The 17,698-nt window shown below is 51.1% G+C and overlaps 1 protein-coding gene across 1 annotated transcript in view; it reads left to right on the top strand.

Annotated features, from left to right (window-relative positions):
* The window catches only part of ADAMTS2 (ADAM metallopeptidase with thrombospondin type 1 motif 2), a 255,613-nt gene that overhangs the window by 76,944 nt on the left and 160,971 nt on the right, over nt 1–17,698 (top strand). Inside the window, exon 3 of the mRNA XM_055429192.2 lies at nt 5,864–6,023. Within this exon, the coding sequence (XP_055285167.2) occupies nt 5,864–6,023 (160 nt within the window). The remainder of the gene's footprint in view (nt 1–5,863; nt 6,024–17,698) is intronic.

The raw sequence follows: 17,698 nt of genomic DNA, 5'->3' as shown, positions 1-17,698 counted from the left end.
TGCAGGTCAGGTGAGTGGAATGATATGTTCAAAGTGCTGAAAGGAAAAAAAAAACTACCCATGAAGAATGCTTTACTTGGCAAAGTTGTCTTTCAGAAGTAAAGGCAAGAAAAAGACCTTCCCAAACAAATGCTGAGAGAGTTCATCACTACTAGATCTGCCTTATGAGAAATGCTGAAAGGAGGTCTTTAAGCTGAAACAAAATGACATTGATTAGTAATATGAATATGTGAAAGTATATAACACACTGGTAAAGGTAGATATACGGTCAAATTCAGAATACTGTAATTCTGTAATATGGTGGTATGTTAACTACTTAACTCTAGTATACAGCTTAAAGAATCAAAGTATTACAAATAGCTGAAACTACAATAATTTGTTAGTGGATACACAATATAAAAAGATGTAAATTATAATGTTAAAATATAAAATGTGGAAGTGAGGGATAAAAATACAGAGTTTTTGCATGTAATTGAAATTAAATTATTAACTTAAACACTTATATCTATAATATGTTTCAAATAAGCCTCAGTAACCACAAAAGAAAAACCTTTATACACACAACATGAACATATTCACAAACTGAAGAGAATCAAAGTATGCCACTACAGAAAATTATCAGTTCACAAAAGAAGACAGGAAGAGAGGAAGAAAGGAATTATAAAAAGTCAGAAGTTAATTAACAGGATGACTTCAATAAGTCCTTACTTATCAACAATTACTTTAATGTAAATGGGTTAAATTCTCAAATCAAAAGACAGAATGACTGGATAGATTAAAAAGCAAGCAAACAAAAGCAAGAGCCAGCTATGTGCTCCCAACAAGAGACTCACTTTAGCTTTAAGGATACACATAAACTCAAAGTGAAGGGATGGGAAAAGATAGTCTATGCAAAGGGAAACCAAAAGAGGAAAGGGGTAAGCTGTACTTATCAGACAAAACAGACTAAATCAAAAACTGTGACAAGAAACAGAGAAGGTCTTTATATAATGGGCAAGTGGCAATTCAGCATAGGAACACAACAATTGTAAATGTATTTACACCCAACATCAGAGCACCTAAAATTTTCAGTCAAATAGTAATAGATCTGAAAGGAGAAATAGACAACAATACAATAATAGTGGGAGGCTTTAGATCATCCAGACAGAAAATCGATAAGAAAATATTGGATTTAAGCTGTACTGTAGGCCAAATGGACCAAGCTGACATAGGACTTTCCACCCAATATTAGCAGGATACACATTTTTCTCAAGCCTGCATGCAACAATTTCCAAAAGAGGTCATATATTATGTCAAAAAACAAGTCTTAGCAAATGTAAAAGACTGAAAACATACCAAGTAACTTTTCTGACTACAGTGGTATGAAACTAGAAATCACTAACAAGAGGAAAACTGAAAAATTCACAATTCATAGAAATTAACACACTGCTGAACTAAAGGGTCCAAGGAAAAATCAAAGGGAAATAAAGAAAATATCTTGAAACAAACAAAAATGGAAATACAGCATACCAAACTTATGTGGCATAGCAAAAGCAGTTCTGAAATTTTATATATGTTCTGAAATTTTATAATAAAAGCAATTCTGAAAGTTATATATAAATTTTATATATATTTATAAATATATATATGAAAGTTTATAGCAATAAAAGCATACAATAAAAAAGAAAGATCTCAAATAAACTACCTAACTTTATACCTGAAGGAACTAGGAAAAGATAAAAAAACTAAGCCCAGAGTTAGTGGAGGGAAAGAGACAACAAGGATCAAAGCAGAAATAAATGAAACAGAGAATAGAAAAACAGTGAAAAAGGTAAACAAAACTAAGAGTTGGCTGTTTTTAAAAAAATGGACAAACCTCTAGGTAGACTTACCAAGAAAAAGAGAAGACTCACAATACACGGAAGAGGAGCCACTGCGATGGGATATTGCAGAAATATAAAAGACCATAAGAGACTACTATGAATAAGTATATACCAACAAATTGGCCAACCTAGAAGAAATGAATAAATTACTAGAACTGTACAACCTACCAATACTGAATCATGAAGAAATAGAAATCTCAGTAGACCAATAATGAGTAAGGAGATTGAGTCAGTAATCAAAAATCTCCAAACAAAGAAAAGCCCAGGGCTACATGACATCACAGGTAAATTCTACCAAATATTTATTGAAGAATTAATGTCAGTCCTTCTCAAACTCTTCCAAAAATTTAAAGAGGAGGCAGCACTCCTAAATTCATTTTTGTGAGGCCAACATTATCCTGATACCAAAGCCACATGAGGACCCTATAAGAAAACAAAACTACAGGCCGATACCCCTGATGACTATAGATGCAAAGATTCTTGACAGAATATTAGCAAACCAGATTCAACAGCACATTAAAAGGATTATACACCATGATCAAAGTGGGATTCATCCCTAGGATGCAAGGTTGGTTAAACATGTGAAAATCAATAGATGTAATAAAGAGTCGGACACGACTGAGTGACTGAACTGAACTGAACTGAACCGTTCCGTTCCGTTCTGTCGCTCAGTCGTATCTGACTCTATGCGACCCCGTGGACTGTAGCCTACCAGGCTTCTCCGTCCATGGGATTCTCCGTCCATGGGATTCTCCAGGCAAGAATACTGGAGTGGGTTACCGTTTCCTTCTCCAGGGAATCTTCCTGACCCAGGGATCGAACCCGGGTCTCCCGCATTGGAGGCAGATGCTTTAACCTCTGAGCCACCAACCAAACCACCTTAATAGAATGAAAAATAAAATTTATATTAATATGATCATTTCAATATGTGCAGAATAAGCATTTGACAAAATTCAACCTTTTTCATGATAAAAACTCTAAACAAATTAAGTGTAGAAGGAACATACCTCAACATAATAAAGACCATATGTGACAAGCCATTGCTAATATCATGCACAATGATGGTAAAAGGTTGAAAGCTTTCTCTCTGAGATCATGAATAAGACAATATGCCTATTTTCACAACTCCTGTTGAAAATAATATTGGAAGTTCTAGCTAGAGCAAGAAAAAGAAATAAAAGTCATCCAGATAGGAAAGAAGCAGTAAAATTGTATCTGTTTCCTTATGACATGATCTTGTATATAGAAAATTCTAAAGAATCCATCAAAACACTGTTAAAACTAATTAATTCAGTAAAGTTTTAGGGTACAAAATCAAGATACAAAAATCACCAATAGTAAACTGACAAAGAAATAAAATATTTCCGTTTCAATAGCATCTGATACTGTAAAATGCTTAGGGATAAATTTACCCGAGGAAGTGAAAGATTATGGACTGAATACTATAAGATACTAATTAAAGATATTGAAGAAAACACAAATGGAAAAGTATATTGTGTTCATGGATCAGAAGAGTTAATATTTATAAAATGTCCATAATGTCCAAAACTATAGATTCAATGCAGCCCTTATCAAAATTCCAAATTCCAATATTAAAAAACCCTAAAATTTTTATGGAACCACAAAAATACCTCATATACCTTGAGACAGAACAAAGCTGGAGGCATCACACTTCCTGATTTCAAAACATATTATAAAGCTCTAGTAATAAAAACAGTATGGTACTGACATAAAACCAGACACATAGACCAATGGATCAGAATCAAGAACCCTGAAATAATCCTATGCATATACAGTCAATTTATTTGACAAGGGAGCCAAGAACTTTCAGTGTGAAAAGATAGTGTCTCGGTGTTGGGAAAACTGAATGCAAAAAAATGAAATTGACTTAGTCACCATGGAAAACAATATGGAGGTTCCTCGAAAAATGAAAATATAACTACCATGTGACCAACAATCCCACTTCTGGGAATGTACCCAAAGAAAATAAAAACAGGATATTGAAGAGGTATCTGTACTCCCATGTTCATTACAGCTTTATTCACAATGGACATGGAAACAATCCAAATGTACATCTGTGGATGACAAATTGATAAAGAAATGTGGTATTTATGTACAATGTATTTTACAGATGCTGTTGAAATGGAAATATTTTTATTCAGCTTTTATAAAGAAGGCAATCCTGCCACTTGCACAGAATGGCTGAAACTGGAGGATGTTATGCTGAGTGAAATAAGCTAGACACGGAAAGACAAATACTGTAACATCTCACTTATGTGTAGAATAAAGAACAGCAAACTCATAACCACAGGGGCTGGAGGGAGGAGGAAATGGGAGGTGATTGTCAAAGAGCACAGAATTTCAGTATGCAAGATAAGTAGGTACTGGAAATCTTTTATACAGCACCGTGCCTATAACTAACAATACTCTATCAAAAATAGTCTATAATATACTTAAAATTTGCTAAGATGGTTGATTTTACATATAGTGTTCTTATCGGAAAAAAAATGATAACCATAAAAAGTGTAGGGGGATACTGAGAGAGGTGATGGATATGTTTATGACCTTCATGGCAGTGATGGTTCTACGAGTATATGAAAGTCAAAATGAAAGTGTTAGTTGCTCAGTCATATGCGACTCTTTGCGGCCCCATGGACTATAGCCTGCTGGGCTCCTCTGTCCCTGGAATTCTCCAGGCACAGATACTGGAGCAGGTTGCCGTTTCCTTTTCCAGGGGATCTTCCCGACCCTGAGACTCCTGCATTGCAGGCAGATTCTTTACCATCTGAGCCACCAGAAAAGCCCTCATGAGTGCATACTCATCCCCAAACTTATTGAGTTGTGTATATTAACTATGTACCATCTTTTTACATGTCAACTGCACCTCAGAAAAGTGGTTTAAAAAATTCCAAACCATGAGTAGTTTGTAAGCATATGATCTAAAGAAAATACATCTGCAGCTTGACACAGTGGAGACTCCGACTGCAGTGACTGGTTTATGGAATCAAACGTATGGGGGCGGAATGGGGCAGTGATGTGGGATGGCCTCGGGGGAGGGCAGGGCCATGTGCCTGCAGCTGGGGGTGGCATTTGAGGGGTCTGAGCCAAGGCTTGGAGAATTGGAGTTTATCAGATGGCCAAGGGTGGGGGGAGCAGCAGGTCCTTCCAAGCTGAGGGCTCTGTGCATTCAGGAGCTTGAAGGCCAGGTGGTGTGCACTGTATTGGAAGGACGGGACTGTTTTAGGGACTAGGTGAGGTGTGTGGGCTGGGGGCAAAGAGGACAGTGGCAGGCTGAGAGCCTTGGATGCCAGAGTGTAGAACGGCTTGAATCCTGATGGAGACGGGGGTCCTGTGAGGGCTTTACAGCGTGGAAGAGCCATAACCAGTTTTGGTGGAGGCAGTGGTTCAGTGGCTGTAGAGTCTGGGCTGCTGGCTGTCATGGATAAAAGGATATACAGTGGGGACTGTGGCCAGCAGCTGAAGTGTGTGCTCCATCCATGTGTCCACTGCTGGGCACCATGCACTGTAGTCAGAGCCTGCATTTTCCAAGGGAAGATGGAATTCCACATTTGAAACATGAAATCTTATCATTTTGAGGGTTGGTTTCAGAACTTTGAAAATACTGTTTGTGTCCAACTGAATATATCTGTGGCAGATTCAGCCCCTGGCTGAGAGTTTTGACCTTTGTCTTGGACTTTGAGCTCCTGGGGGTGAGGGTGGGGATGACGCAGGCAAGAATCCCTTCCTCAGACAGGGTTCACCACCCCCAAGTGGCTCTGGCCCTCATGGCTGTAAGTGGAGGCTCTGGCATGATGGGCCTCTGTAGCCACCTGTTCATGCCCTTCCTGGTCTGGGGTTCAGGCCTCACACCTAGCTGGGGTTCTAACCTGGGCCCTGTGCAGCCAGGTTAGAAGTTCTGCTCTCTGGGGCCCTCCTCACTGCTTCCCTTCCTTGGTCTGCTGTGTTCTGGGAGTTTGAACAATCTCATCTTTGCCCTGCAGGCTGGCCTGATCCGTATGGAAGAGGAGGAATTCTTCATTGAGCCCCTGGAGAAAGGTCTGGCGGCGAAGGAGGCCGAGCAGGGCCGTGTACACGTGGTGTATCATCGACCGACCACCTCCAGACCCCTTCCTCTGGGGGGGCCACAGGCCCTGGACACAGGTAAGGCTGCTGCAGGTGGGAGGTTGCACGGTAGACCTCGAATGTTCCCCTGGGGGGATCCAGGCATCATTTCTGTAGGTCTGGTTCCAGGCCTGGACTGAGACCACCCTTGATGACCACATAGCACAGTGGGGGTGCTAGAAGGCTGAGTTGGGGGCCTTTGCTTTGGGTGTATGTGGGCCATAAACCTGTAGGCCTGAGGCCTCCATGTGACTGTGTGTGCTAAGTTGCTTCAGTTGTGTTCGCCTCTTTGTGACCCTGTGGAAGGTAGCTTGCCAGGCTCCTCTGTCTGCGGGATTCTCTAGGCAAGAATACTGGAGTGGGTTGCCATGCCTTCCTCCAGGGGATCTTCCCAACTCAGGGATTGAACCCGCATCTCTTAAGTCTTTTGCATTGGCTGGTGGGATCTTTACCACTAGCTCCACCTGGGAAGTCCTGAGCAGGCAGTAAAAGCTGCCTGAGGGTCTTACCTAGTGTCAGGAAGCAGGCAAGACCCAGACCAAGCCTGAGTCCTGTACCCATGTCTGGGAGCCTGTGCCTCAGCTCATAGACAAAGGCCCTGAATGTTTCCTTGGTCCCGATTGGATCCTGCTCCCTCTGGGAGGCAGCAGGGGGCCAGCGGGGGAGGGAGTGCACCACAGAGCCCAAAGGTACAGCCTCGGCAGCCTGTGCACAGTCTTGTGTGGTTTTATATTTTTCAGCTTAGAGCCAACCACACTCTTGGGCCCAGGAGTGAGGAAGGAGCTGCTGGGCAGGTGGTACAGCCCCTCAGAGCCCTCCGGGAGGCCAGATCTATGACCGTGGGCCCAGAGCTCCCCAGTGTTCTCAGGATCTTAGGCCCCTGGCTGCCGCGAGGCCAGGCTGGGTTCTGGCCGTGGTCCTAGCAGGCCTCACCGATCCCAGGCTCTGTGCCTGGCTCTGGCAGGGTGGGCTCAGTCTTGAATTTTCAGTTGTAGATCCCTGGTTGCACTTGGTCATGGCCACGGCAAGTGGCAGCAGGCAGGGCACGGAGGCCCGGCTCGTGAGTTAAACTCATCTGCATGTTGACAGGAAACCCTGGAGGCCCCACTGGGCCTGGCCGGCCCAGCTGTGCTGTGATTAGCCAAGACACTCCCATTGCCCCCAGGCAGCCCCGCCTCATTTAATTTAGGTCTCTCTGAGTTCCCAGCTGACAGATAAATTGGGTGCAGCCTCGCAGGGCACCGTTCTAATTTCAAGGAATGGTATCAGATACTTTTGCAAAGGAATTGTTCCATCAGGACATCCAGTGCTCTGTAGAGTCGATCAATACTCGCTGCCCCTTCTTCCCAGATGATGAATTGCAGGCCATCTGCCAACAGAGGAGGGCGTCCCCCAAGTGCTGCCTTCCTGGCCTTCCCAGCTTCAGCCCCTCCTATCTTTCCTAACCTTGGGCTTCTCTGCGTGGGGAGGGATGGAGAGTAAGCCCATTGGGTGAGGGCAGGCGTGGAGATGGGGCAGGCGCTGAGCCTCGGATCAGGGATCAGGACCCTGGTGGTGCTCCTTGCTGGCTGGCTGCCCTTGGGCAGGTTTCGGTTTCTGGCCTCTGCTTTCTCATCTGTCCAGAGTGATTAGAAATGCCTGTGCTTCAGAGAGCTGAGGGCTGGCCACTTTGGTTTCGGTGCCTCTGGGCTGGCCTTTACTGGAAGATTCAGGGGGTTTCCTGGGGGTGCACTTAGGCCGGGTGAGGTGGAGCCTGCACAGTGAGGCTGCCAGGTGCCCGGGTCAGGCTGCCGATCCCTAAATCTATGTGTTGCCTCTCTTGTGAACATGCCGCCCTCCTTCCTGGCCAGGCCTTCTTTCCCAGGCTTCTGCTGGCCTTCTGACATCTTCTCTGGAATCCTTTCCCTAACCTTATCCGCCTATCTCTGGTGAGAACTTAAACTCAGAACACCGAAAAGGGATTCCAAACTCAGCACAAGCCCAGAAACCATTGACCTTAGGAGATTCTAGGGAAGGCCAGTTGCTCCGGTCTGGCGCTGAGGCTGTGCTGAAATGGGCTGGGGGTGGGGGGCTCTCCGGACTCAGCTCTGGACCTCAGCCCAGGGAGGTGGGTGTGTAGGCTGAAGGCTGTGGGTTGAAGGTAGCAGTTCTCAGCCAGAGGCCAGAGTCTGGCACCAAGTGCCCTTTCCTTGGTGTCCCTGCCCAGGGTCCACGTGTGGACGACGTCCACAGAGAGCACATTTCTCCCTGCATGTGCCTGCTTGTTCCCCTGCACCCGGGGTTGAGGCCCACTCACTGGCTGGAGGTGGCCCAGACCCGCTTTTTTGCTGTGGCTGGTCTGAGGGAGGGCCTGCGGTGACCCCAGACAGCCCCGCTCTCCATCAGCCCCAGTCTTGTCAGGGCCCACAGTGGCAGCTGGTAGATCCGTGAAAGCGATGTCCCTGTCTGAGCACGTTTGCTCCGTGCTCTTTCCTGCAAGAGGACGTGACCTACTGGGCACAGAGCACTAGGGCCTCTGTGCAGAGGCTTTCAGTGTGTGTGTGTGTGGGTGGGTGGGTGTGGGTGTGGGCATAAGCTAGGGGATCTTGTCTTCTCATAAATTCTGTTGTGTGGCTCCAGTCAAAGAAGGCAGGAGGTACTAACTGGAAGCTTCCTCCTGCCCCCACAAGGCAACTTCTGTAAGCGTGTTTGAAATACCCTGGCCATTTATCAAGGACAATGGATATAATGGGTCCTCTGAGAAAGGGGAAGTGGAGACACCTGTCCTGAGCCTCCTGGTCTGGGAGACCAGCGTCTCCCAGTGTAAGAGTTGGAGTGGGGGTGCCTGTTGGGGGGTCTTATACACAGCTCTTCCAGGGCATTGACACATTGTCATTGCCCTGGCTTCCCTGAGCAGCCAGTGGACTTCCTGGGGTGGTCTCAGGGGCTCTCAGAGCCTCGGAGCATCCTTGTCACCAAGTCCCCATCATCTGAGGTTAGCTACTGGGTTGCTGACTGCCCAGGGAAGTGGATGGAAAATGAAGGTTTTGGGGTGTCTTCCAGGACTCAGGCCAGGGTTGGAGGTTGCCCTGGGCAGCTTAGCCCACACCTTCAGACCCTGGAGGAGGGCACAAGGGTGGGCAATCGACTGAAGGAGACCAGGGTGACTTTCCCCCTCACTGGCCTTGCAGGTGCTGCACAAGTGTCTCTGCTTGGCTCTGCTGGGCCTGGGAGCCTGTCTGGGCCAGAAAGGCAGCGCTCCAAGGCCAGGGTGCCATCGTGGCCTTTTGGGGAGAGGAGGTTCGGGCCTTCTCTAGGACTCCTCTGGGCTAGACCTTTCTCCAGCACCCAAGTCCCTTTCTCAGTCTTCCTCAGGGCCAGACTTGTGCCCAGGGCAGTATGTTGGGCGGTGTGCTGTGTAATGTTGGCTTCTCTGGTGTTTGCACATGTGTGCGTGCATGTGTGTTTGCATCTACACACAAGCATGGGCAGAGCCTCCCTCCCAACTTCTAGGCCCCTGCCTGAGCAGTGCCCTAGCTGCCGTCTGTTAACCCTGCCTAAGGTTGCTGAGGAGTAGCCAGGGCCAGTGGGGATGGGGGATGAGGAGCCCCAGCCCAGCCTGGAAGCCCTGCTCAGAGCTCATCTGCCTGATCCTGCCATGTCATGCCCCAAATCTCAGGCTGCTTGTTACCATCACCTGGGTGGCTTAAAACAGCAGTTAATGCTGTCATTCTTTTCCCTCTTCCGAAGGGCAGAATTCTGGAGTTAGTGTTGCTGAGCTGAAGTCAGGGTGTTGGTAGGGCTGTGTTCCTTCCCGAGGCTCTAGCGGCAGTCTGTTCCTTGCCTCTCCCAGCTTCTGGGGGCTGCCGGCATTCCTTGGCTTGTGGCTGCATCACTCCAGCCTCTGATCTCATGGTCACAATGCCTCCTCTGCTTCTGAGGGATGTCAGTCTCCCTGCATTTGGGATTCACCCTGATAATCCAGGATGATCTCCCCCTGTGGAGATCCATACTTTTACCCGATCTATGAAGCCCTTCTTTTGGTCATATAACACTCACAGGTTCTGGTGATTAGGACCTGGTATCTTTGGGGACCACCGTGCAATCTATGTGTTGTTGTTGTTCAGTTGCTAAGCTGTGTCTGACTCTTGCAACTCAGGCTTCCCTGTCCTTCACCATCTCCTGGAGTCTGCTCAAATTCATGTCCATTGAGTCAGTGATGCCATGCAACCATCTCATCTTCTATTGCACCCTTCTCCTCTTGCCCTCAGTCTTTCCCAGTATCAGGGTCTCTTCCAGTGATTCAGCTCTTCACATCAAGTGGTCAGAGTACTGGAGCTTCAGCTTCAGCATCGGTCCTGTAGGAAGTGAGTGAGCCTCCCTTACAAGGCTGCACATCTGTGGAGGAGTAACACTGCAGGCACGCTTCACTCCTTCTCAGGGGACGACGTTCAGGCACAGCCCAGGCAGGCCCCACGCCCCTCATCTGCATCTGCTGGACCCTAGTGCAGTCTCAGCCAGATTGTGGGGCCTGGTGTGCTATGGCTGGTCTGACCCTATGACCAAGCATAGTGAGATATTGGCCTTACTGGTTGCACCAAGGAGGGCTGAACTTGGGACCCTGGGAAAGTCCCCACTGGGTGGGAAAGGTCCTTGGGTCACACACAGAGCAAGTGGTCTCACTCTGTCGGGCACATTTGCAACAAGTCCTGCTATCTCAAGACAAGGGCTGCAAACTCAGAGACCTGCAGGGCCTGACAGGCAATGCCAGTGAAGAGAGTGGCAGAGGACAAGGAAACAAATTGCACCCACCCTTGGCCCAGTTTGATTTTCCTTCTTTTGATGCAAACATGAAAGTCTCTGCTGAAATGGATACAGCAGTGACACGTGGCATTTGGCCCTGGCCTCACCGTGGGCACAGGGCAGACGACAGACTTCGTCTATAGGGTAGCCTGTCCTCAGCTCCTCTGACCAAGACCTGGTGGGAGTGTGGGCCCGGGGCAGCCAATCCTTTTGCTGTTAAGAGAATCCAGACATCAGAACTTTGATGTGAACTCTCCTGATTTTAAATTGCTGCTTCATATTTCTGAAAAGCACCAGGGCCAAATAAAACAACGACGCCTATTGAACACCTGTGTTTTCAGAGACGTGGAGGTGGAAGTGTCCTGCGTCCTCCTGCACGGGCTTCCTGCAGTCCCTGGGCATGGCCTTGGGACAAGGAGGGGCTGCGAGCTCCTGCTGAGCTGCTAGTGGGCTGCAGAGTCTCCCCCCTGCCTTACACCTGGCTCTGGGCTGAAGGCAGAGAAGGCAGACAGCTCAGTGCCTGTGGCCTTGGCTGCCTCCCGCTCGGAAACAGCTCGTGCCAAGCCTCTGCCCGCTGCTGTCAGGCTGCAGCATCCTCCCTGGCGGGCTGAGGAGGCAGGGTGCCCTCGGGAGCGCTGTGCCCTGCTGCTGCCAAGGAAAGCCTGTGAGGAGAGCGAGGACAGGGTGCCAGCCCTGCGTGGCTTCTCCACGTGGCCGAGCGTGGCCCGCCTGCACAGTCTCCAGCAGCCCTTCCTCCCCTCCTGACCTGCTGCATGTCTCTGCCCCACTTCCCTGAGCCAGAGAGTTTTCCAGATGGCTAAGGAACCAAGAGTGCAGCTCACGATGGGCGCTCAGGGCCAGGGACCAGAGGGCTGGAGCTGATGCTGAGAGCTCACAGGGGCCCCAGCAGGGAAGGGTCCCGACAGTCCTGTGTTGTAACCAGCCTGCTCTACTCCAGGCTGGAGGCAGAGAGCCTAGAGCAGTGATGCAGGGAGAGAGCATAGCCCTGTCGGGACAGGACACTAGTGGGGAGTGGGGAAGGCCCCACTTGGTGCCAGGTTGATGGTCAGGCCCGCGTTGGTGATGCAGTGGGTGTGCGTCATGAGGGGGAGGGCTCAGTCTAGAATGAGGCCTGGTGGAGGGGGAGGGGGGAGTAATGGGGTAATGGGGTAGGGGATGTGGAGGGGCACTAACTTGCTGGAAGCCAGTTCGGGGACGCTTTCTGCTCTGTTGTGGTTTGTGTCCTATTGCCACTGTAACAAGTTACCACAAAGTCAGTGGCTTATTCTCTTCCGGAAGTCAGGAGTCCAAAGTGAATCTCAAGGAGCTAATGTTAAGGTGTCAGCGGGGCTAGTTCCCTCTGGCGCCTCGAGAGAGGACTCTGTTCCTTGCCTCTCCCAGCTTCTGGGGGCTGCCAGCATTCCTTGGCTTGTGGCTGCATCACTCCAGCCTCCGCTCTGTGGTCACGGTGCTGTCTCTTTTGTCTGTGGCAAGTTTCTCCCTCTTAAAAAGACACTTGTGACTACACTGGGCTCACTGGGCTACTCCAGGAGAATTTTCTCATTTTAAGATCTTTATCTAAATCACTTCTACCAAGTCTCTTTAGCCGTATGGGGCTATCCTCACAGGTTCTGGGGGTTAGGATGGGACATCCTGGGGGCCATGATTCAGCCTACATGATATCAGAGTGTTGAAGGCTGAGGTCCTAGTAGAAATGGAAGAGAGGTCAAGAGAGGCACTGGGAAGGTTCTGCACCCTGAGCCTGAGTCCAGGTGCTAGGGCCCCTCTCCGTGCCATTTGTGAGAGCCTGGGGCCTGGCCCGGTGCTTTCAGGCTGGTGACTCAAGGGCTCTGCTCCTGGACTTGGCCCGCGCCCTGCCCAGCTGGCTATTGCCAGCTCACTGCACTGCAGCTGAGAGTCTGGGCACCTTAGTGCTTTATGCCCAGGACCCTCTCGGTTCTTCCTCTTTGTTCTGCCCTGGGCTGTGCCTATGGCTTGGGGGCCAGAGGGAACCCCAAGAGGAGTCCTGATTGTGAAACCCGAAGCAGTTGGCCCGACTCCGGGAGGCGTGTTTCAGGGCTGAGTGTATCCTTGGCAGAGGCCGTGGCGCTCCCGCTGCTCTGCGGTCAGCCCCCTGGACAGCCTCTGGAGATGCCAGTGTGCTGACGTGGCCACACGCCGGGGAGGTGGGCGGGGGCTGTGCTGGGTCAGCTGAGGCCTGCTGCGATCTGGGGTCAGACTGAGGAGACTGCTGCAGAGCTGGCAGTTGAGCTGGGGTCTTTCTGACTGGGCTCTGTGGCTGGGGGGCTCTGCCCCGTGGGCGGTGAGGGCAGAGGCGGTGCCTGCAGCCAGACTGGGGCTTCGGCCCGCCTCCTCCTGCAGTGGAGCCTTGCCTGGCGTGCCCCCTCCTCCCAGACTCCACAGATGCAGTCTGTGATGGCATTTGGCCTGGTGGGTGCAGACAGCCCACATGCCCAGCTCCTCTCCCGTGTCTCAGGTCTTCCCTCCCCGCTTCCTCTCTTCTCCCGCGTTTGCATGCAATCTGGTTCAGGGGCGGCGCTGGCTGGGTGAGCGTGGCCCAGGAAGGACCTGGATCTTGGCCGGAGCGCCGTGAACAGATGACAAATATGACCCAGGGATAGTGCTCCTGGCCTTGGCCTGCCTGTGGCGCAGGGGACAGTTCTTAGAGGAGGCGCCTCTGCACATCAGTAGCTGCTCCCAGCACAGAGGCCGGGGGCAGTTTGGTTAGGGGTTGAGTGTGCCTGCCTCAGTAGCTTTCCCAACCCCGTCATGTCTCAGTTTTCGCATCTCTAAAATGGGTATAATGTCGCAGGGCCTGCTAATCCTCACTTCACCCTTGGTATGGTGCCCTCTGTGCTGCTGTCACATATGCTTAACATCATGGGCTGTCTTGGGCCCTGAGGTCCTCTCTGCCCTTGCTGCTCCATCTTTGAGGAACTCTTTTCCACAGACCCAATTCATTGATACTCTTTTCTTTTTATCCCCTGGGATTGTGTAGGGAATGTCCCCTAAAGAGCTTTCTGTTGGCACATGGTGACTGTGCCTGGCTTCCAGGTAACACACCGTCTCAGAAGCAGAGTTGTGCTCTGCTCTGGGTGCATCTGAAGTTAAATTAGCAAAAGTGGTGTGTCTGGCTGTCACATCAGCCATGGGCTCTGCAGACCTGCTCTTTGCTGGCCTCTAGTGAAGCAGACCGGGATGTTTCTGGGAGAGATTTGATGTCTCCAGTGGCCACTTTACATGTCTGTGATGCTTTGTGCTTCAGATGTGTCAGCTGACTTGCTGGGAATGGGAGCGGCTGGGCCCTGAATGTCCTGACACGGTCCCTCCACACCCCATGGGGCAGCTGTGCGAGAGATCTGGGCTTTCTGCATAATGGGGGACAGAGGGACAGGTGTCCCACGATAGACCCCTGGACAGAGGCCTCTTGGCGAAGCAGAGGGGTCCAAGGACAGGGTAGAGGTGCTGGGCCCAGCGTCAGGGGATCGGGCTGCAAAGACAGCTCCAGGGCGGTCCAGAGGGGAGAGAAGCCCTTCCCCAGAAGCAGTGAGGCCGGGCATAGCCCAGAAGCTTGTTGGGCCTGAGGTCCAAACTCTGCAAGTCTGTAGCAGCTGGAGGGCTCTGACCAAGGCCTGTTTCCTCTCAGAATTCTCTGCAGGTTGACAAACACTTCAGCCAGCTCCAAGCCTGAAGTGTTTTCTATAAAAAATTTCCAACTTTCCTTGACCCATTTCTCTTTCAAATTAATACCAAGCGGTGCTGTGCACTTGGCGCTGAAGGAACTCCGAGCTGGGATAAGGTCATGCAATTAGACAGAAGTCTTGGTGTCTGGCTGTCTCTCCTTCCCCCTTAGGCGTCTCGCCCTCAGTCTGGCCCTCTCTGCTGGGCACACATACTCCCGCGCACACATGTTGGGAACTTGGGCTGGATTCTTGAGCTGGGATGTTTCTCCCAGAGCTCTTGACCTGGCTCCATTGGCCTGGGCTCAGTCCTGGGGTGTGGGCTTCCCCTTGACCTGGAGCAAGGAAGGCCTCTGAGAGTATGAGTGGAGCTCGTGGCAGAACCTGGTGGCAGAGTCCAGCTGGTGTTCCTTTCCAGGGATGTGCAGGCAGGACAAAGTTGCACACTTGAGATGAAGTCAAAGCTCGGGTGAGAGCTTGCAGGAGGGCACAGGATTTGGGGGAGACCGGGGCCAGGTCCTGATGGAAGAGGTGGCCTGGGAGCTGGGCCTGCCTAGGTCTGGTCTGGGCTGGAAAGGGCCAGGTTTCTAGCGATGCTCCCAGTCACGGGGGCAAGACCACAAACAACAGTGAGACTGCTGGCTGGAAGGCCGAGGCTAAGAACAGGTACCTTACGCACTGCTGCAGAGAGGGTTAAAGCTGTGAGCAAAGCAAAACCCGGGAAAGGGTGAACTGAGTTGGGGGAGGGTCTCTGGGTCAGGGATGAGACGCACTCAGCTGGTGGGAGGGCCCGGCCCAGGAGGCTGCTCCAGTCCCTGAAGCGGGAGTCAGCCCGTGTGGCTGAGGGGCAGAAAAAGGGCCATGTGCTTGGAGGGAGGGGGTGATGGAGAGAGCAAGGGCAGGGCCCAGGGAGGTGGGGAGGGCCGATGGGGTTGAGTCGAGGAGGAGGTGAGGTCTTGTTCTCCCGGCAGGGGGAAGCCTTTGAGAACTGTCAGTGGGGAGAGTGGCTGCAGGGTGGGCTGTACCCAGGGGCCCTGGGGGTCCTGATGGCCAGCGCGAGATGGCCTGGTGGATGAGCACAGGATGCTTTCAGAGGCAGGTCTCACAGGACATGGGTGTGAGCGAGGGATCGAGGGCAGCTCCTGGGAGGGTGGTGGATGGGTGTGACGCAGCCCGGGGTGGGGAGGCCAGGGGAGGAGAGGCAGGCCATGTGCAGGAGGCAGAATTGGGGCCCAATCCTCACACCTCAGAGCTGTGCCCTCCCACCGTTCCTACCTCCCCTGGCTCAGAGGAAGGGATTTCCCAGAGGAGGTAGTGCTGGCCAGAGGCCAAGCCCACTTGGCTTGCAGACTCTGGCGGTGGGGGACAGGGACCTCAGACTTGGCCCCACAGATGGCCCAGTTCTGGAGTGTGCTCGCGGGTCCTCTTGCCCTGGGAGTCAGAGGCCCTGCTCTGTAGGATGGGGCCGCTGAGCATAGTGTGAAGTCTGGAGACCCTCGGACGTGTGTGTGTCCTGGCCTTTGTGGTGAACCAGGTCCTCCTTCCCTGCCTGCTGCCTAGGAGGGGGCCCCACGCTGGGCTGGATGGAAGGAAGCTGATGACCGTGTGTGTGACAGGCTGTGCGCGCCTGCTTCTCAGGCCCTCCAGGCGGAGGTTTGCTGTCCACCCAGCTGGGCTGGAGGCAGGGCTGGCCGCTGCTCACACAGCCAGGATGGTGGCAATGACCCTGCCCTTTGTGCAGCCTCTCTTAGTATTTGACTTGGGGACCTCCTGGCCTCAGTTTTTCTCCTGTGAATAGGTATATGTTGCTAACCCCGAAAGGCATGATGGCCTGGATCCCCTCGAGCCCTGGCTCTAAGCAGGGAGAACTTGCTACGTGACCAAAATAATTATGGGATCCAAGTCCATTCTAAAGGACATCAGTCCTGGGTGTTCATTGGAAGGACTGATGCTGAAGCTGAAACTCCAATACTTTGCCCACCTCATGCGACGAGTTGACTCACTGGAAAAGACTCTGATGCTGGGAAAGGTTGGGGGCGGGAGGAGAAGGGGACGACAGAGAATGAGATGGCTGGATGGCATCACCGACTCGATGGACATGAGTTTGAGTGAACTCGGGAGTTGGTGATGGACAGGGAGGCCTGGCGTGCTGTGATTCATGAGGTCGCAAAGAGTCGGACACGACTGAGTGACTGAACTGAACTGAACTGAACTGAAGGGCAACAGATACACAGTCCTGGGCACAGCCAGGCTGCTTTCCCACCTCGGCTCCCAGAGTCGCCATGTCCTCCCCGGCACAAGGGCTTTGCTGGCTGATCCTTTGCTGATCCCTGGTGGCTCAGCTGGTAAAAATACGCCTGCAATGCGGGAGACCTGGGTTTGATTGCTGGGTGCGGAATATCCGCTGAAGAATGGATAGGCTACCGACTCCAGTATTCTTGGGCTTCCTTGTGGCTTAGCTGGTAAAGAATCTGCCTGCAATGAGGGAGACCTGGGTTCGATCCCTGGGTCAGGAAGATCCCCTGGAGACGAGAATGGAACCCACTCCAATATTCTTTCTTGGAGAATTCTATGGACAGAGGAGCCTGGTGGGCTGTAGTCTATGGTTTCACAAAGAGTTGGATATGACTGAGTGACTAACGCTTTCACTTTGCTTCACAGTGAAGCAGTCCTGCTTTCTGCTTTAATTTTCGCTGCTTTGATGGTCGGCAAGGACAAATGATCTCCCCGAGTTTGATTACTTTGTATGTCTCCCCTACCTGTTTAAGTCCTTTGCCCGTTCATCTCCCGGGGTCTTTTATATTGGGATAAGCCCTTTATCTACTTTAGATATCGACTTTCTGTCATGGTTGATCCAGGCCTTTCCCCAGGCCAAAGTTCCCTTTACCTTTTCGTTATGTTAGTTTTTGTTGCACAGAAGCCAGTTTTTCTGTAGCCCAGCCTGTGGGTGATTCTCTTCCTCCCCTCGGAGCCTGTTGGTGGTCTGGGGACGTGTGCCTTCATTGAGGGCCTGTGTGAGGATAGGTGTTCTGCATCTGTGTGTCATTTAATCTGCACGGCGCCCCTGGGGCACTGCCGGCTGAGCAATACTGAGAGTCCGGGGCAGAGGAGCGCACCGCGGCGGTGGGGCTCCCCTGTGCAGGGGTCCCTGGGGCGCTGCAGGCGCGTCAGCTCATGGATTCCTGTAACGGCTCCGTGAGCTTGGGTGGTGCTGTCATCATGCTCACTTTG

The sequence above is a fragment of the Moschus berezovskii genome, chromosome 8 (assembly GCF_049115385.1).
Source record: "Moschus berezovskii isolate FMDL1 chromosome 8, NW_MosBer_1.0, whole genome shotgun sequence".
Lineage (NCBI taxonomy): Eukaryota > Metazoa > Chordata > Mammalia > Artiodactyla > Moschidae > Moschus > Moschus berezovskii.
Note: the sequence above shows the minus strand (reverse complement) of the source record. Positions and strands in the feature narration are given on the sequence as shown.